The sequence below is a fragment of the Sinocyclocheilus grahami genome, unplaced genomic scaffold, assembly GCF_001515645.1.
Source record: "Sinocyclocheilus grahami isolate Dianchi unplaced genomic scaffold, SAMN03320097.WGS_v1.1 scaffold563.1, whole genome shotgun sequence".
NCBI lineage: Eukaryota > Metazoa > Chordata > Actinopteri > Cypriniformes > Cyprinidae > Sinocyclocheilus > Sinocyclocheilus grahami.
In genome coordinates, this window is record NW_015505742.1 from 956,752 (window position 1) to 978,444 (window position 21,693).

General features: G+C 35.5%; 1 protein-coding gene across 1 annotated transcript in view; it reads left to right on the top strand.

The window, feature by feature from the left end:
- Positions 1–21,693, top strand: part of LOC107556285 (partitioning defective 3 homolog B-like) — a 94,824-nt gene that overhangs the window by 41,475 nt on the left and 31,656 nt on the right. The window contains exons 10-11 of the mRNA XM_016239355.1: positions 1,197–1,412; positions 4,541–4,724. Coding sequence (XP_016094841.1) covers positions 1,197–1,412; positions 4,541–4,724 — 400 coding nt within the window. The remainder of the gene's footprint in view (positions 1–1,196; positions 1,413–4,540; positions 4,725–21,693) is intronic.

Consider the following 21,693-nt stretch of genomic DNA (forward strand, 5'->3'; position numbering starts at 1 on the left):
TATATATATATATATATGAGTTAGATTTACAATAAACAGTACATTTAAAAAGGTTTGGCATTTCCACCGTTTTTCCACTATTAATGGTGTATTTTATGATTTTGCTGATGGTTTGTAAAAGTTAGATGTTAAATGTTTACAGTGATTTTGCCACAGTTCAACTTTGTTTTGTGCCTAGAAACTCTATTTAGCTGTAGTAAAATGATGTGTGTCCTTCGGTGGATTATTGATTTATTCTTTTGTATACACATTTTCACTGCTGGTTTGTGAACAAAAGTATTTCTTAAAGGGATACTTGAGCCAAACATGAAAACTCTGTCATCGTTTACTCACCCTCGTGTCTTTCCAAACCCATTTTTTTTTTCATCTGAGAATTTGTGACATCATCTCCATTTGTGTTGATTGGAGCGACATGAAAGTGAGTAAACGATGACAGAGTTTTAGTTTTTGGCTGAAGCATTCATTTAAATCATGATGTGCTCTTTCCTGCATGCCACTTTTTACCTCTCAAGCACCAATCACTTCTCTTTTTTTTTTTTTCTTCTTCTTTTCCCTGACTTTCTTTTGCCCTTTCAGTGTTTGTGCTATTTCTCCATTTTCTTCTCTTGTTTGTGCTTGTTGTAACCCCTCACCTTCTCCTCCTGCTCCTGGTGTCATTGTTCTCAGTGGTTTGCATTGCTTACGGAATCACAGTTGTTCTTCGTCTCTCAGTGCTTCATTTAATGCTCCTCACCCCTGGACTACTTCTACTACTACTTTTCGGTTTAGTATTCCTGCACGTCTGGTCCGCGTTTGCAACGCCTCATTTATTCGGTGATGCTCTTTCACCCTCACCTTGAGGTTTCATCGTCCACCCTCCATCCTACAGCCATCTTTACATATTTCATCTCCATCTGTTCTTTGAATGCGTCCAAATCCATTAGACTTTCAGCTCAGCTCACCACACAACTGTTGCGTTTTCAATTCACAACTTGTGACCACCCTGTTGAAAATATCAGCTCAGACCAGTGAGAATCTTCTTGATGGTCCAAGCTGGTTAGTCCCGATCTGCCAATTCATAATATTTGATGGTGCTGGTCTTTTCAGCAGGACTCTCTATACACTGTTTCTAATCTTGCCCTGCTTTTCAAAGCTTCACCTTTCATTACCATCCTCCATCTTCCCATCACTGACATCCGTCCATGTCCCTGTCTCAGAACCCCTCTCCTCTAACGGGACGGCGCTGGGACCCAGGTTAGGTTTGCAGAAGTCCAGTTCTCTGGAGAGTCTCCAGACAGCGATGGAGGAGGTCGGTAAGGACAAGGTGCCCTTCCATCGTCCAAGCGCGCACATGGTGAGAGGCCGAGGATGCAACCTCAGCTTCAGATACGCCATCGACAAGTCTTACGACGGGCCTTCTGAACCTGAGGACGGTGAGTTAAAACCATTGAAGTGTTATATAACTTTAAAAAAAAGGTAAAATATGTAAATACAACATTAAATAGTTAAACATTTATTAGAAATTATTATATTTTTTTTTGTAAATAGTTATGTGCTTTTCTCATTTTAGTAGGTTTTGTTTTTATATGTTTGTACTTTATTTTAAACTTTATTTCAGTTAGTTGCCTTTATTTTTGGTGAGAATATTTATTTATTTATTTTTTATTTTTTTATTTGACAAGAACAACACTGAGCAGAATAATAAATAATAAAAAAATTTGATTTTAATGTTAATATGACTTGTTCATATTAACATTAAAATGTATTTATATGTATTTAAATGTTCAAATTCTACCATGTCAGATTTATTCCAATGAGTCCAAAAATAAATATATATTTTTAAATAATGTATTAATTTATTAATATTTATTAATATTTTATTCTTATTTATTTAAATAAAATATACATGCATTAATTTATTAATAATACAGTTTTAATACATTTATAAATTTACTCCGTTAAGCTATTTATGATTTTAATAAGAGTTTATTTGTTTTTAATTTGTTTCTGATCATGACAACCAACAAGAAATATGTGAAATTTATTTTTTATTAGTGCACCAATGTATCCGTTTTTTAAGTCTAATGCTACATAAAACAACTCTTTTTATTTTCTATAATATATATTGTCATATATATAATGTATATTGTCAGTGTTATTCTATAAATGTGTTGTAATTTAAACAGAAGGCCTTGTGGATTTCTGCAGATATTGCTCACCACAGCCAAAGTACATTAATGAGAAGTGTGTTTGTGCTGCATAGCAGTAAATGCATGTTGCTGAGCACAGTAGCGAGATTGTCATGAGTTGTGCCAAACATGTGCTAACAGTTACAACTGCATACCACTGCTTCTCGCTTCGCCAAAAGTGCATCTGGGCCTTTCACATTCATTACTCTCATCAAACATAAGCCTATAAGTCTTAACATGCATTTTTCCTCATTATATATTCTGGTGCATTATGAAAGTTAAAGTCAACATGAAATCAACTGAAATTCACTCTCATTTGCTTATTATAGTGAACAATTTATTATTGTACGGTATTCCTATATATATATACACACACACATATACATATACCTGTTTAGTTTAAGAAATGTCACATTATGGAAGTAAAATAGGTTGCAAATGCTGTTTCATGTTGACTTTAAATCTCTTTTAAAGTTCAGAGCGATATCTCAGAACGGTTGGGTGCCAGTGAAGCTCCTTCACTTTTAGTAGCTCATTTGAGAGATGAATTTGACTCTCTGTGACTCATTGAGCTTCGTGAGCCAGTGAGGAGTGAATCAGCAAATACATGTATCACTGATTTTTGTGTGAACCTCCAGCAGCAAGTCAGCACATTCAAGGGCACGTATCACCCCTGCTCTTTCTCATTGACACTAAAGACCTCTTCTAAATGAGAAATAGAGACAGACCTTCAGCACTAGCCAGAGATGCCTTCGATTAGAGCCTATAAGGTGTCATGAATTAAAGTCAAGCTTTCTGCACCCTTAGCCGATGAATGGAGGTCTGTGGATATCAACTTGATGCTACAGGAGGGTGAATAACACCAAAACATGTTCAGGCCACATGTCACACCTAAAGTAAAGATATAAAATTAAAAAAAAAAAAAAAAAATTTTTTTGCAAAAAGAAAATATTTGCTGGTGCGTTAAAGGAACACGCCACTGTTTTTGAAAATAGGCTAATTTTCTAACTCCCCTAGAGTTAAACAGTTGAGTTTTACCGTTTTCAAATCTATTCAGCCAATCTCCGGGTCTGGCGGTAGCACTTTTAGCTGTAGCTTAGCATAGATCATTGAATCTGATTAGACCGTTAGCATCTCACTCAAAAATTACCGAAGAGTTTCTGTATTTTTCCTATTTAAAACTTGACTCTTCTGTAGTTACATCGTGTACAAAGACCGACGGAAAATGAAAAGTTGTGATTTTCTAGGCTGATATGGCTAGGAACTATACTCTCATTCTGGCGTAATAATCAAGGAACTTTGCTGCCGTACCATGTGTGCAGCAGGCGCAATGATATTACGCAGCGCCTGAAAATAGTCCCCAGCTAGGTAACTTCCAACGTGACCGGCACTAAGTTTGTGTAGTTGCATATATATATTTCATATATTTCCATATCGGCCTAGAAAATCTCAACTTTTCATTTTCCGTCGGTCTTAGTACACGATGTAACTACAGAAGAGTCAAGTTTTAAATAGGAAAAATATCGAAACTCTTTGGTCATTTTTGAGCGAGATGCTAACGGTCTAATCAGATTCAATGATCTATGCTAAGCTACAGCTAAAAGTGCTACCACCAGACCCAGAGATCGGCTGAATGGATTTGAAAACGGTAAAACTCAACTGTTTAACTCTAGGGGAGTTGGAAAATGAGCCTATTTTCAAAAATAGTGGAGTGTTCCTTTAAGGATGCAAATAAAATGTATAAATACTGCCACAATGTGTAAATACTTAACATAAAAACGACAGATCGTTAATAAGATAATTATAATCTTTAAATAAGAATTATATAATTACATTTTTTTTCCCCACATTGCAGTAATGTTTTTTTGCATTATGATGGTCGTAAATTGGGTATTACTTTATATTATGCAAAATGCCCCTCCCCCTCCCCCTAAAAAAAACACAATCTTAATGGTTGTAAATGTAATTTATTTTATTATAGTTTTTTTTTCTATTATTATTTTGTGGTGAAATATGACATTGTGTTCCTTTTAACACTCATTACTTTTAGTACGGACTTTGAAAATAATGCATTTCTTATTTAAATTTTTTATCTCATTAATTTATCTATGTAGGACTCATTTTTCTTAATTGTGAATTTTTAAATATTTGCTTTTATGTCATTATTTTGTTTTCTTTTCAAAATGTTAGATTTTTTTTTAATGCATATGACTTCTGCCTATTTGGATTTACGGTCAATATACCGTAAAGAAAGAATTTCTTCATAATTTACTGACAAACGGGAGTCTGCTTTGTGGATTTTTGTTTGATTCCTTATAATTAGATCTCATTAGGTGTTTGCTCACGTCTGGGTCTTTGTTCTTCACCAACAGATGACTCTGAGGAAGACTCCGGCAGAGACACGCCCGCCAGCAGCTCTTCTCGACAGGATCTGGATGATGAGAAGAAGGTAAAGAAAAAGAAAACCAAAAAGAAGAAAGAGAAAAAGAGCAAAAAGAAGGACGAGCCTGAAGACCCTGAGAAAAAGACAAAGAAAAAAGGATTTGGGTTGTTGAGGTACGAGTCTGAAAGCCAGAAATTCACACACATCACAGTTTCAATCAAGCATAAAAAAAAATCTTCACGAGAAATGCAGTGATTTGTGCCAAATGATTTCCCATAAAATGTTCGAAAGCTGTTTTGCAGCTCTTAAAGAAGCCATGTCATGGAAAAAGGACTATCCAGGGTCTTTTGAAATGATGTTTAATCTCAGTAGTCCAAAAGAATTTAGAAAATAGTCATGTAGAACTAAATTTGTGCTGATCCATTGATATACAGTATAGTCAGAGTTTTCAAGTGGGTGATTGATGGTTCTGCATAAGGGCCTCCTGACGCAGCTGCACATGGAGGCCTTCCTATAATTACAGCACCATGGTAATTGAGGACAAGAAAAGTGAACTAACTATATGCTGTCTTTGTGTGATTTTATAAATATAGGCAGAGACAGATAAGATGACAGACATACAGTGATATCCACGTCTTTAATTGAGATTGACAGGCTTGTGTTTGATGGTTTTATATTTGGGCTTCATGCATAATCTCTTTTCCTCTTGGCGGACACGAGAACTCTTTTCATATGAGATGAAAGATGATTGAATGACAGCGTATGTGTCTCTGAACTATAAAATAGAGCTCCTGTGCCTCCTCTGTGAGGACTGACCCCTGTTTTTCCAGCGTTGACTATCAATTGATCAGCAGGTCCCAGCGTTTGCATGGAAACCTTCATTTTAATCAGTTTTTTGTGATTTTATCTTCGCATTTTGTCACTGCTAGCTTATAAAGTCGACGAGAAATTGTATCCACAAACCATTTGACTTCCATAATGACATGTTCCTGAGTGAAATAGGATGTTCAACGAGAAAAAGTGCAAGTTGTGACTTGATCTTATCCATTGGTAATCATTTGAATCGTGCAAAATGGGCAAAAAGCACGAGAATGGATGAAAGTCAAGGATATTATCTTGTTTTTAGATCAAATATTTGCTTTGTTTTTCATACTAATTTCACCATTACTGTCTACACCACATAGCTACATCGTAAAATCGTCCTTCCGTGACTGTAACGCTTTTCAAGCGGCGGTCAAAGTGGCGAGACAGTTGTGTTGAGAGACACGTTGAAATCGCGAGTCATGTGAAAGGGTTTTACTGTTCCCCTCTCTTTAACGCTGATGAAATTCCCAGAAATTCAAACTCGTGGGCCGTCAGCCGAACAGCTTGGACGTATTCATTGAGGGTTTTTGCCAGGCAACTCGTATCATATCTCTGCTTTCCAATCTGCTTCCTTATTGAATTTGAAAAATGACTTAATTAGCTGTTGTGTTATGGTGCAATTTAATCTAATTGTAAAGTCTTCACGGGTGCTTTTCATCATCTTAAAAAAAGAAAAAGGCAAATCATAAACATGTGAGAGCGTGATTCATGGTTCGGTTTTCGACTTTGCAGCAGAACAAACTGGTGATTTTCATTTCTTCCCATTTAGGGGTGAAAATATTGTGTTTATCGTGCGACAGAGTGTGGTTTTGAAGACAGATGTGCTGTTTGTATGGATTTGTGGGCTGCTTTCAACATGAAAACAATAGAGCGTCTGATTTTTGGAGCTTCGTGTTTTGGCTGCCTGCCGTGATATCTTTCGATTCACTTGTCTTTCAGTGTTTTCACAATTAGAGGCATTTTACTGCATAAGCAAAGCGTCAGTGAAACAATGATTAAAGCTTTCTGTATTATTTGAGTTTCTGTTAGGGATAAGTGTATAATAATGGAGGTTTTGGCTGGCTGTATGTATTTTGCATTCAGTCTCAATATATCTAACATATAACAATCTAAACAATCAGATACAATTTTCACCCAGCAGATGTAAAATGTAACTTACACTGACAATATTAACATCTCACATGAATTTTCAGAAGGTTATTTTCATTAAAATTGTATTTTTATTAATGCATTATTTTAATTATAGTAAATAGGATTATACATTTTATTTATTTTAAATATAAACAAATATATAATGTATAAAATATATCAAATGTGTGTATATAAAAACACATAAATAAAAATATAAAATGATATATAACAGCCCTACATTACATCTGTTATATTGCATAGTTATACACTACATTTTATATTTTTTTATTATATATATTAGTGAGATATTTTTTAACTACATATTTTAGCTGAAAGTCCCATAAAAACATGCGCTACAGAATTCATCCTTTTAAACATGTAAATTCAACCTCGCACAATCATCAAATAAATAAAACCCTCACATGTGGTTTTTTTGACACTGAACCCACATTTTGAGACCGTTCTCTAGAGTGTCATACTCTCCCTCACTCCACTCTGATCTAAAACACACACGTCTGCTGCTTTCCGATCCGTTCACCTCAATTCCGTATAGCGTTCCGAATCTGAACCAACAAATCCGGCATCAAGCCAATTAGCACGCCTGTACTTCCACTACCCAGAATGCATCATACAAGAGTCGTGTTGCACATCGAGATTACACACCAACCCTCATCTTGCATTCCTAAGCCAACAGCAGTTAGACACATACTAGTGTCGCTATAAACACGCTCATAGTGTTTGTTTATGAGTGAGCAGATGGCTTTGACAGTAATCTGAAATGGAGATGATTCTTTAATTTACTTAAATTTTGCATTTGGCTCTGTTTAATCCCTGGATGATTTTAAAGACAGTCAGCGCTCTCCTGCTGCGCTCTTGACATGTTGTGAATGTTGTTCCTCCTACAGTTTTGCGTTATTAAAGTTGTAGCTTTTTTGCAAAAGTTATACATTACATTTAGTTTGCTTTCGATTCTTTCAAAGATCATTTGGGTTCTGTACAGTAATGGCAGCCATGTCGAGTAGGCATTTACAACTCCATAGAGAAACATTCAACCGTGGCTTCAATTACAGTGACTTAGAGTTACACGGCCTATAAAACAGCTAATACTTACCGCCTTGTGAAAACAAGCATTAGCGACTGACAGGGTAACACAGAAATGTCTTCACATTTCTAAAGTGCTGCAATGTTTTAGCAAATACATTAGATTTGACATTTTCTGAAGGAAGTTTTAGTGGTATTTGCCTTAAAACGCACCGTCATGGGGTAAGATTTGGCCTGAAAACGTTTCTAGTCTTTGCTAAGGCAGTAACTAAGGTGTCTTCTGAGATTTGATCTTATTTTTTTGTCGGCCATGTGAAAATTTTAAGTCTGAGAATTTTCGTTGACACAAGTAGTAATTGAAACTGTTTTGATTACTCTGACAGAAATATAAAAATAGGTTAATTTGATTTTAAATTATGCAATTTCAGCGCTACTAGTAGTGATAAGAAGTCTGATTCTTTTCTGTAAACGGGTTCTTTCGGACAGTTGGTTTCAGTGAACTGGTTCTTTGCCAGTTTGTTTACATAATCATACAGTGACTTCATGTATACACAATTCTAATATTAAAGGGTTAGTTCACCCAAAAATGAACATTTTGTCATTAATTGCTCACCCTCATGTCGTTCCAAACCCGTAAGACCTTCGTTCATATTTGGAACACAAATTAAGATATTTTTGATGAAATCCGAGAGCTTTCTGACCCTCCATAGACAGCAACGCAACTATCCCAATCAAGGCCCAGGAAGCTAGAATGGACACGGTTAGTTAGAAAGCTAGAATGTGCAGCTTTATTCCTTGACGCTGGCCCCACCGCTCTCTAAACTCAAAAAAGGTGGGTAGACCAGCGGTACACTGAAAAAAATGTTTCATTCATCCAATTAAAAAAATTTAGGGTAATGATTAACATCTATATTTTTTAACTTGAGCCAATGAAAAATAAATAACTTGCCCTTAGACGTTCAGCATGTTTTCTACAAACAATGTCTGACGTGTTTGTTTTATGTGGCTTGAGAATGTGAAAAAGCGACACAAAATCCAACCTGAGCGGCCAGATTGAAACTAATTTCCAGAAATAAGATTTGAATACAGTACAGTATGAATGTAGCTTGAAACGGTTTTGTAAAAAAATCGTATTTCATGTAATATTTTGCCGTTTAGACTTGCTAACTATGATCAGATTCCAATCAGATATGCACAAACATCGGATTTGGACCGACAGTTTGAACAAGGCTATGAAGTGAATAAACGTGTGGCAAAAACGTAAGTGTTGTTACCTGTTCAAGTTCAGCATTTTCATTGAAACCTAAACATTCCATCAAATTCCTCCATCTTGCAAAAGCATGGCCACTGTTTACTTATGTTTTACCCTGTTGTTGGTCTCTGCATATTTTGGCAAGACTTCTAATTTTGTCTTCTAATTCTTTTCTAATTTTCTTTTCCCATGTAACAGCAATGGTCTCAACATCTAAACACCCTCTGGCTCAGCCTGCTACAGTAGCCACGCCCCAAACCCCCGCTATTTGTTGAGCTGGAATGATTGACAGGTCTGAGGACCACTCTAAATGTTTTGATTGTGCCTCAAAGGCTCAAATTTTACACTTTTATTAGTGTACTTACCGTAGTCAATGAACAATATACTGGGTTCACAGAATGTATTTTGACATATAAAAAACGTACAAACTTCACCTTTAAGAGCCGATTTACAGTCAAAAGATGTATGTTGTAAGTAGTTAATAGTAGCTGCTGTGTTTAACTGTCTTCACACACACAATGTGCTTTCACACAGAGTGCATGGTTATGACATTTGGAGCACATATAATCACATAATGACGTTTATAATGGATTCCACATCTGTTTATTGACATCTTGAATTCTAGCTTATATTTAGCATGGCACACATGCTTCAGCGGGGTGCGGGATGGACACATCATGTTTTATTTCCTGTCTGAATGGGAACATATGAAGCTGTTAACACAATCGCTCAGTGCAGCCCGCGAGAGGCTAATTACTGAAATCTGTTTCTAAAATTGAACCCCATTCTGCAGTGATTTCCTCATTTATTCATGCCGATGCGTTCTGTCAGTCAGGCGTTTTGGACTAAAACACATATTCATATTAGCAGAGAAGCCGCAGAGACTTATGAATATTAATGAGCTTTTGCATACTTAATCACTCGTGGCAGGCCCTCCTTTCAGTGTTTGTTTGTGAGAGTTCATTTGTAAGTTCATCTGTGTCTTCAAACTTCAAAAGTCTCGACACGGTGCACGTCTCTCAAACTTTTTTGAGCGTAATGAAATGCGTAAGCGAAGTTGTATTAAACGTTTAACGATACGCCTGTGTGTATTTTAACATCTGAAGGTGGCAGTTTAAGCCAAAACTTAGTCACTTTATATAAAAAAAACTTTTGTCAAATGATGACAAACATTCTGCTTGTATTTTGGTTTATAAGTTGGGGACCCAGTGCTGTCAAGCTCCAGAAAGGGCAAGAAAGCATGATAAAAGCACCCTAAAATTAGCCCATATGACTCACAGTATTCCAAATCTTCTGAACGTATACAATAGCTTTCCATGACAAACGGACTGTATTTTAAATTGTTATTCACTGATTTATTTTTGCCTTGAAAATCTTGTTTGACAGCAGTCACCATTCACTTTCATTGTATGGGCATTTAGCTATAAATATGTACTTTTCAGTTCCATGTAAGATATAATATAACGTAACTTAACGTAACGTAACTTAATAATACAGACATTTAGTTGTAAATATATTTTTTTTGTCCAATTAAAACTCTATTATTATATTATATTTTATTATATTATATTATATTGTAATATGAGCTTTTTGTCTATTTTCATGGACATATTATAAATATATTGTAAATATAAATATATGTTTGTGTTCCGAATTATATTATATTATATTATACACTGCAGTATGATCTTTTTTGTCTATTTTTGCTGGCACATTATTGTAGGTTTTTTTTATATTTATATAAAATAGTTATGTAAATATTTAATATTTGAAATCAAATATTTTTAAAGAGAATAATAAAAGTGCACTACTAATACCGATGTGTTGTTTTGTGAATAAATCGATGTGTTTTGTGAGTGTGAATGGTCAGAATATATAAGCACTTCTCATAGCTGCTCTCATACTGCATTACTGTTCATTTGTGTATTAGACAGACAGTGAGAGTGTCAATTTAAGCGCGCATTGTTGTATTGAATCTGTCAAGGTTTAGTCTGGAAACCACAAGCAGTATCCCATGACACTTGCTCGTCGTCTTCCATCTCCAGCTCTGGTTCATTGTGAGCGGCGTTATGAGACAGCTGAGTGATTGATAGACTTCTCTCCAGCAGGCCCGGGCTCAGGGAATGCTGCTCTGACGGTAAAGGTTAACAGCCTCTTTCCCATCAGAGACACGTCTGGCCTGGAAGTGGTCAAATCACATTAACCTTTACTTTCACGCCTTTTTAATATTTGCAAGTGCTGAATAAAAAAAAAACCCTCATGGAGATTCAACATGCTGAAATATAGAGGAACATCAACTTTTTAGTCTTTTTTTTATGGCAAATTATTATAACAAGTTTTAAAATCATACTATATGAAACTCTTAAGCAGAGGCGGACAAAGTACACAACTCCATTACTTGAGTGAATGTACAGATACTGCTGGTCAAATATTACTCTCTTAAGACTAATCACCTTTAAACTTTAGAACTCCTCTCCTCAATTGACATCCATAAAACATATGTATAAAATGAATGTCAATAAAATAATACAGGACTAGGGTTATTATAGTTAACTAAAACTATATATATATATATATAAAAATTATTAGTTTATATAATCATTTTATTTTTTTTGCTTTTATGGCATTTTTTATTTTGGTAGGACAGTAAATTGATGTTAGGAAAGCATTGGGGGGAGAAAGGGGAGCGGGATCGGCAAAAGACCTCGAGACGGGAATCTCGGGTCGCCGTGAGCGCAGGCGCGCTGTATGTTGACGCACTAACCACGAGGCTATTGGCGCCAACAAAAAAATATATATTTGAAACTTTTTTTCTGCAACAACTAAAAATGTCTAATTTTAGTTCAGTTTAACTTGTTGTACTAAAATAACTCAAATTAAAATAAAATTTAAAATGTAATATATAGACATAAAAAACACTAAAATAGACAAAAACAACAGAATTACTAAATCTTCAGCAAATTAAAATAAAAAAAAAATACAAAAATAAAAACTAATTCAAAATGTTAATAAAAACAATAACAGAATCTTGGGGATACTAAAAACACTGTTGAACACTAATAGTTAGAGTTTTGTTGAAATCTCTTAATTTCATTGATTTGTGTTTGTCTGATATGTTAACTTAACTTAAGATATCACACATCATTTTTGCTTCAGAAAAAAAAAATTCTTTCCATGGGTGGAAATGAATTTGCTCGGATGATATCATACGGTGAGAGGTCCATAAACATCATCTATCTGAATATTAGATGCGGAGATGTTGCTTCAGTCTAGCAGGAAGTGACAGATGCGTTCTGTCAAACCGACAGTCAAAGTGTCATTCTCACAGCCAATCACCGGCCGTTTTGATTGATGTGTGCTTTATGGAAGACGCCATCTGCAGCTTGGACACATGCCACTCAAAAATAGTAACAAGAACTCACAGTTTGGTCAGCTGTGTAAAACATAACGCATACACGACTTAAAAAAGCCAGAATGACAAGACTTGTGTCAGAAAATGTGCTTATCACCTCACTGGCACTGGTGAAAACTGTTTGACTACTTTTAACTGTTTTGATAAATCTGCATTAGAAGTGTGAACATATTGGTTTTCTGTAGTGGTTTGCCATTTTGTGAGTCTTTTAATGATGATAAGAATGTAATTCATCCAGTCAGAGTACAATTTTGGTATATAAATTGGAGCAAACTGCTCTTTTCATTGAACATCTTAAACCGTTTCTTTTACAGTTGCTCCATATGATGCAAGTAACACTAAATGAACATCTAATCCATTTGATATCAGAGGAAAACATTATAATTTAGTATAACATTAAACTTTACTGTCAGTGTGAAATGTTTAAGTAGTGATGAACTGCTAATAAGGGAAATTTCAGTGATGAAACTGTAGTATGGCATTTTTACGGTGTGTTTGCCAGAGTACTTTTGTGTTGCCAGATTGGCTGGATGTTGTGAACACTTGCAATTAGATTGTGGCTGTGATTTTGTTTCAGTAGTCAATGTTTTTGCTTCATATTTTTTTTCAGTTTATCTCCTAGCTCTGTTCATTTTGATTTCTCTTGCTGCTAATGATGCAAGAGTATTTGAAATATAGCTTTGCTTAATCATTCAGTTTTTCACTGCTTTGGCATTAGCATGATAATCCCCTTATACTGTGTTTTTGAGGCTAATTATAGTTACTGTGTTTAAGCCGTCAAACCTCTCTTTCTCACTATGTAACTCATTTATTGTTTCTTTTTCCTTCATTTCTCCTTGTTCAAATATATTGTACCCTCAGTTGTGCTCTGTTTACCCTTTTTAATCGCCTAAAAGTCATGAAGCAAAGTGGAAAATGCTTTTTCTCTTACTGGTATGTACACATTGAAATATCAAATTTTTGTTTGGAACTTGCTTTTCCACCAACTAAAACAGAAGTTTTGAGGCTTTTGTTAATAGCCAGTTGATATATACTGTATATTTTTATTTATTTATTTAGTCATTTATTAGACGCTTTTATCCAAAGCGACTTACAAATGAAGACAACAGAAGCAATCAATTGTAGTATTAAAACAACTAAAAACAGATCCAAAACTAAAAGCTAAAACTTTATAAATACTACCTATACACATTTTAAAAATAAAGAGATTAAATAAATTAATTAAATAATATTTAATATATACATATAATATACAGTAATAATGTAATATAATATACTATAATACAATACACAGACACACACACACACGCGCACACACACACACACGCAAGGGCTGAATCATTTAAGACATTAAAATTGTTACAAGATAATTAATATTACAAATGAATGCTGTTTTAACTTTCTAGGCCGATATGGCTAGGAACTATACTCTCATTCCGGCGTAATAATCAAGGATGGGTGCAGCAGGCGCAATGATATTACGCAGCACCTGAAAATAGTCCCCAGCATGCTCCCTGTGCAAGCAGGTGGTCACGTTGGTTATGTTGACGGAAGTTAGCCTATTTTCAGGTGCCGCGTAATATTGCGCCTGCTGCACCCATGGTACGGCAGCAAAGTTCACTTTCCGTCGGTCTTAGTACACGATGTAACTACAGAAGAGTCAAGTTTTAAATAAGAAAAATATAGAAACTCTTTGGTCATTTTTGAGCGAGATGCTAATGGTCTAATCCGATTCAATTATCTATGCTAAGCTACAGCTAAAAGTGCTACCGCCAGACCCGGAGATCGGCTGAATGGATTCGAAAACGGTAAAACTCAACTTTTTAACTCTAGGGGAGTTGGAAAATGAGCATATTTTCAAAAATAGTGGAGTGTTCCTTTAAATTTATTTTAAGTTGTAATAACATTTCACAATATTACTGTTTTACTGTATTTTTGATGAAATAACTCCAGCCATGGTGAACATGAGAGACTTTTTTTAAAAACGTAAAGAATTCAAACTTTTGAACAGTTGTGTACAGTAAATGTATGCGGAAAGATTTAATGTACAAAAAAAAAACACAGTATGGTTTTTTGTAAGGCATAAAAACCTTTATCAAACAGGAACCAGAGACGGAGAATCTTAAAAGAGAGAGGCATATCCATTCCTGACAGTTTTACCTAATTAGAAAGATCCTTAAAAACCCGGCATTAATATATGCAAACATAATGATCAGCTTAGCAGTACGTCCCCAGTTCCCATGGATCAGCCCGTCTGTCTGTGTGAAAATTGAGGTTTTGTCTGCTAAAATATGAGTCTCCGGTTTAGACTGATAAATTGCAACTCTCAGTAAACTCAAGTCAGTCGATAAACCAAGAGCTGGCAGCACAAAGCCTTTTTACAAAGACGGCTTCAGTATTGTAGGTTATATATGGCATAATTGGGTTTTAGATTTGTAATTACAGTGCATGCACACGATTCTCATCAACATTCGTGTCGTTTTGTCTCATTTCACACCGTCTTCGCCTTTAACGTTAGCCTGTAATTTCCACTGCAAATTTTAAGTCTCCCAAGAGCTACACAGACCATCTTAATCTCAGGTTAACAACCAAAGTAATGCTAATTCACTTTGCAAACTCAATTTAGACCGTATTAAACTGTTAGTATGCTACCTTGGGCTACATACCTCAACCTTATGCTGACAACTCTTGGAAGTGTAATCAGCTTCCAAGGGCATGTTTCGCATTTACTATGACAATCGAATCCACCTGAACGCTTCAGGCCTCAGGTAGATAGAGCCATCAGCTAGGTTTTCAAGACACATGGGCTGAATTGCAAACTAGTGTTGGGAAACCTAGTGCTTAGCTAGTCCTTAGTCTCGCTTAACCAGAGTCAGCATGAAGGCTGGCCCTGTTTGCAGCTTATTATGGTCAAGAACCGACAGATATGACATGTAAAGTAGCCACCACAGTTCACTACGTGCCGTTTAGGTTATGCAGGTTGGAAGAGTCATGTCCACATCAAAGATGGCAGAAAGCAGCTCTATGGTATATGGCAGTGAATGATTTTAATGAGATACTTTCATTTCATTGACTTATATTTTATTTGATTTAAAAATTCTTGTTAACATCAAAATTAAAGGGATAGTTCACGTTCAGTTGCTGGTCCCTATTGACTTTGTATGTCAAAATTCTGAATTTGGGATGATGATTTCAATTTATAATCTAATTATTATGATTTAGTAGATACAAATTTTGATTTTCTATCTCACAACTGTCATGGTATTTCATAATTTTGACATAATTATGACATGGTTTTTCATCATTTTGACTTGACTATTTCACAATGACTTATGTCAATGTCAAGGTTTTATCTGATCATTATGACATTTTTGTGAATTGTGAGTCAATTTTAACTTTTTATCTCATAATTATGAAATGTATTTTTTGTAATTTTGACTTGTCATAATTTAGACTTTTCTTTGGAAATGGGCATCCATAGTTTCAGACTCGTGCCTTATAAATGAAGTCAGACCTTACTAGGTGCACTTGAAAGGGGCATTGCTAGCCTGTACTTCCCCTTACGGAAATCGCTACTACAGTTAGCATTACAATATTGCTGTATTTTAACTTGGTATTAGCTACTGCTATTATAAAAATAAGAAAATAAACTAAATGATTCAGGAAGAATTTTTCATTCCTTATGCTGTTTTAAGGAGATTGCATGTTATTTATTATGCTTTTACAATATTACCTGTGGATACTGTAGTTAGCATGGTCAGTTTTCAGAAGGATCAGGTTAGGGTTGTGCTGATAGACGATAGTATCGTGTATCGACAATAGTCAGAGATATCGACGATAGCAGATGTCTTTGTCGATAGTCGAGACGATATTAGGCTCATTCGCCTATTAATGTATTAATAATAATAATTATTATTATTGTTATTATTATTAGGCAGCCCATTCTAATTCGGCTATTATTATCAAATTGCCCCGCTTTTTCATTCAGCACTGTATTTCACACAAATGAGGAGCCTGTAGCCAGTGAAAGAGTCTCCAACCACAAACACAGACATATCGTCTGCTGATATAAGGTATTTTGTTGCACTTTAACAAGTAATCTGAATGGCCTATATATGTGCAATATTTTAACGGGGCCCTCACTAACAGAGATTAATGCCACAGTTATGTTAGAACGCATCTCATTCTTGTTTCTGTGGCGGTGCGTCAGGCTCATCATGGGGCTGATGTATCTGTTTAATTTAAATTTACTCCAAATATATTAACTTACAGTGGGGAAAAAAGTATTTAGTCAGCCACCAATTGTGCAAGTTCTCCCACTTAAAAAGATGAGAGAGGCCTGTAATTTTCATCATAGGTATACCTCAACTATGAGAGACAAAATGAGAAAAAAAATCCAGAAAATAAAGAAGAAGTTACAGGTCTGTGAGAGCCAGAAATCTTACTTGTTTGTAGGTGACCAAATACTTATTTTACCGAGGAATTTACCAATTAATTCTTTAAAAATCCTACAATGTGATTTTCTGGATTTTTTTTTTTTCTCATTTTGTCTCTCATAGTTGAGGTATACCTATGATGAAAATTACAGGCCTCTCTCATCTTTTTAAGTGGGAGAACTTGCACAATTGGTGGCTGACTAAATACTTTTTTGCCCCATTGTACCTGCTTTAAATACTTTTTAACGTGTTCATTTATGTCCAATATTTAGTGTTAAACTGTTGGTCTTTAAAATAAATCTACTTTTGATTTTCACCGTTGTCTGATTTTGCAGACCAGACTGATAACTTCCGCGCGTCGATGCGGCAAACTTGTCACAGGACGTGCGGTCCTAATAGCTATGTATGACTGTTTTATCCGAATATATATGAACTAGTTGTTTTAAATATTTTTGTATTTAACATGTTAGTTTACCAGTATGTTTGAAAGTATATTATTTAGATTCGTGGTGCTTTCATAGGCTCTGTCTCTCGCTCGCGTGTGGTTTAAAACACCAAATAGTTATGAAATAGCCTATGACAAGTACAGAGAGTCTCTCTCTTGCCCCCACCCACCCATGCACGATAATATCGTCTATCGGTGATCTCACGGGCTGGCGATATGACGATTTGAAAAATTACCATATCGCCCAACACTAGATCAGGTCACTTGGTACTGTATCATGATGTAGAGTGGCCAATAATCAAGTAGAGTTGTGTGAGCTCTGTGTTGCGTGATGACTGGTGCTGCGCTCACGCAGAATGAGCAAGACTGCAGCACATTGATATTCAGGCCACGACTCCTTCTGGTTTTAATGAGAGTGCTTAAGGGCAAGGCAGAGCTAGCATGCCAGCTGCCGGTATTAGATCGCTCCAGCCTAATGAGATAAATACAGTCATTAGTGTGTGTGTGGGGCTGGGAAATGGAGTACTATTGAGGCATAACGCACAGGAGATGCAGCGAGAGGATGCTGGCTCCAGCCGGACCCTTGAATCGCTCGTGGGGCAGTGTTTGGATCATGTAGTCACTGCTCATCTTGAGTAAACATGCAAGTACATTATGTCAGTAAACTGAAGCCTCGGGCGATATCTGTGTCAAATTAAAAAGAAATTTAGGAATCTTGGGAGCTGAGGTTTGTGATTATTCCTGAGTGCGTGTTTGTAGAAATGTAGCATAATTCTCCATTGTTAATAGATGTTGCGCTGTCAACATTGTTATTCAGATGTATGTTTATTGGGTGAATCTCATGAAAAATGTCAAGAAGTGTTCAGGTCATTTTTTACATGAAAACAAAAGTATATTTTCATAATGAAAATAAGTCTATTTTAGCACCATTAAGAATTTTTGCATTGTGACATGACAATTAAGGAAATTTTACTCCTTCCCGAATTATGTTCCCAAAATATAATATCATATTTATTTATTTTTATTTATTTTTTAATTATTATTTATTTTTTAGAAATTTGATTTCTTTGTGAGATTCACTCATCACATCCAACTGTGAATGCTTGGTATCTTGTTGGGTTATGTATCATTTGATTATTTGGATTTCATATTGATCACCCATGTAGTGAACCAGAAGCTGCTTTTTTTTAAACTTTTTTTTTTTTTTACATCTGACACTGATGTTTCATTACGGCCTCACTGTCCAGAGATCATGTGATCATCTCACCCACTCTCTCTCATTATTAGCTTTATTCTTGATATAACCTTTTCCTCTTCTGTCTTTATCTGCCTGTCAGCATGGAGACCCCGGCTGACCTCAGATCAGTGCAGAAGAATATGTGAGTTTCTGAAGGTTTGGCGTGGAGATGGGCTAGTAAAATCACTGCAGGGTGTTGGACACTGATACTGCTTGGTTTTGCAGGCGTGTGTGTGTGTGTTTGCAGGCTGTTACATGGGGAACCAATCATTAGAGTTTCTACAGCAAATTCTGCTTTGGTACTTGGAAGTGCAGGGAGACTGTTGAGTCACCATTTATGAAAACATAACACATCCTCCCCTTTTCTCTCTTTGTCCATGCTCTTTCTTTTTTTTTCTACTCTTGCTATCTTCAAACTCTCATCAAGGTTTGGGAGAAAAAACAAATCCAAGGCTAAAGAACTGGGCGCTTTGAGCGAAGAAGAGGTGGACAAGAGTGAACCTGAGATGTTTCTGTCCAAGTACGTTTACCACTCATGTAATGTGAATCCACAAAGTTCAGTTATAAAATAGAAAAATATGCCAATTTACCAATCTGAATCTGTGGAAATTATCAAACGAGTTCTGAACACTTGATAATTGCCCCATTGGTTTAATTGGTTGTTGTCTTATAAACACATTAAAACTCAATCTTATGTCTTATTTGTTTTTGGGTGTTTAAGCCTTCCACAATAAATAAATAAATAAAACTAATAATAACTCACTAATTCATAATCATGAGAAGTCATTACGAGATAAAAAAAAAAGACACAAAGTAGGAAATATGAGATAAAAGTGGAAATGTTTTGTCGTTATTTAAAACTTTTTGTCATTATTATGACTTGGTATGCCAATTTTAACATTTAATCTCGAAATTAGGACTTATGTTATAATCAAAGTTATGACATGGTATTTCAGAATTTTTACTTGCCATAATTTGGACTTTTGATTTCATAATTAAATCTTAGACTCTAGTCAATATTTCTGTATATAAGATATTTCTGGCTTATTCTGTTTATATGATGTTAGAGTTTATATTATATTAGAGCAATATTTTCCAACCCACACCAACAGTACACATTTTGAATGTCTCCCTCATCTGATGCATTCATTTTAGGTCTTGGAATCTTTACTAACAAGCTGATGAGTTAAATGCAGGTGCATTTGATTAGGAAGAGTTGGAAAATGAGAAAAATGTGGCTCCAGGAACAGGTTAAGGAAACCTGCTTTAGAGTAAATTCACTGTAAATTCATTGATTTCAATGGGAATGGTGTATTGCAAGCATGTAGTGAAAAATAGCAAGGGTTTGCAAAAATAACACACCGCTGTATGACCAACATTTTTTTTAGTCAATAATGACCCAGCTATTTCTGCCCTAGAAAATGGATCTAACGGATCTAACACATCTCTGTCCAACAAACGCTCCAAGCTTATGTGCTTATTCATCCAAGATATCCTGAAGAACATGTTTTTAATTCCACAGAATTATAGGTGCATTGCTTTCTGATTGGGATGCCCTTAAAATGATTTACAATTATTACTGCTTTTAAAATGGATTTCTTAAGAAAAAAGAAAATGTCCTTCTTGAGCATCTAACTTGAAGGACTCACTCAAGTATACTAATGTGACAGTATGTTACAGCAAGTTACACTGGGTGCTGTTAAAGAAGAAAGTGTGAGAAATGTCTTGTCTGAAGTGGACCTATGAATAGAAAACATCGGTCGAGTGTGTGTGCGCACTAGTCTTGATTTTCATGTCAGAGAGCAAATAAGAGAGAAAGATAGCGGGAAAGAGACGGTCAATTAACCACAAAGTAACAGCCAGACAGATACGCGAAGCCCCCCTCCTCATCTCACTGTCTGGCGTTCTCCAAGTGCTGATGTCTCATCTACTTTAGCAGGGTACTTAATTACCATCCTCTCTCTCGCGTGTCGCCTGACTGCTCCTAACAGCCCTTTGTTCTTGCTGGCATTTTGTGCATAATAGATGTGACTAATAAATGTTAGTGCTGATCAAACATGGAAAATAGAGCCTCTCTTTCCTTGTTTAGGAGAGTTTGAGCGCCGCACGGCCATTTTTCAGCAAAAATGCTGACACCGAGGCAGTGGCGGCCAACAAAGCTGGCTCCGGCTCCAGATATTTGGACCGCATCCAGCGCTGAGGAATGGGCTTAATCGAACTAATGGCCCACCAGCCGTGTACTGTGGCCAACTCTAATTCTTTGAAGAAAGTGCTGTTTCTTAACGCCTTTCCTCCACTTCTGCGTTGTTCTCCATCACGCTGGAGCAGTAAACACTGTTAAGATGGATCTGTAGCCATTTTGCTTGTATATCTACATCTTCCCGTGAAATGAGTGGTCAGGAAGTAAGGTGTAACCCTCACAAAAAAGGGTTAGAATACTGTCCAACTTCAGCATTTCTTCTACCATGGTAACTAGAGTTTCACCCACAACATCATAATTCCTACATGGAAAATGTAAATTATTACAGGCATATTTTATAAAAAAAATTAATTTTGTTATTATAACTATGATATGATATATTTTTACAATAAAAAAAATACAGATTTGCAATTTTATTTTATTTTTATTTTATTAGTCAGTGGCTATGACTAAATTGCTTTGAAGTTTTCATAAGTTTCTGAGGAAAATTAACTTTAAAAATGTAGTAGTAGTGGTGGTAAATAATAATAATAATACACATTATTGTTATTATTATACTAATAATAAAATATATTAATATTATTTTATTTTATATTATGATTATGATGTGTGTGTGTGTGTGTGTGTGTGTGTGTGTGTGTATATATACAGTGGGTACGGAAAGTATTCAGACCCCCTTAAATTTTTCACTCTTTGTTATATTGCAGCCATTTGCTAAAATCAATTAAGTTAATTTTTTTTCCTCATTAATGTACACACAGCACCCCATATTGACAGAAAAACACAGAATTGTTGACATTTTTGCAGATTTATTAAAAAAGAAAAACTGAAATATCACATGGTCCTAAGTATTCAGACCCTTTGCTGTGACACTCATATATTTAACTCAGGTGCTGTCCATTTCTTCTGATCATCCTTGAGATGGTTCTACACCTTCATTTGAGTCCAGCTGTGTTTGATTATACTGATTGAACTTGATTAGGAAAGCCACACACCTGTCTATATAAGACATTACCGCTCACAGTGCATGTCAGAGCAAATGAGAATCATAAGGTCAAAGGAACTGCCTGAAGAGCTCAGAAACAGAATTGTGGCAAGGCACAGATCTCGCCAAGGTTACAAAA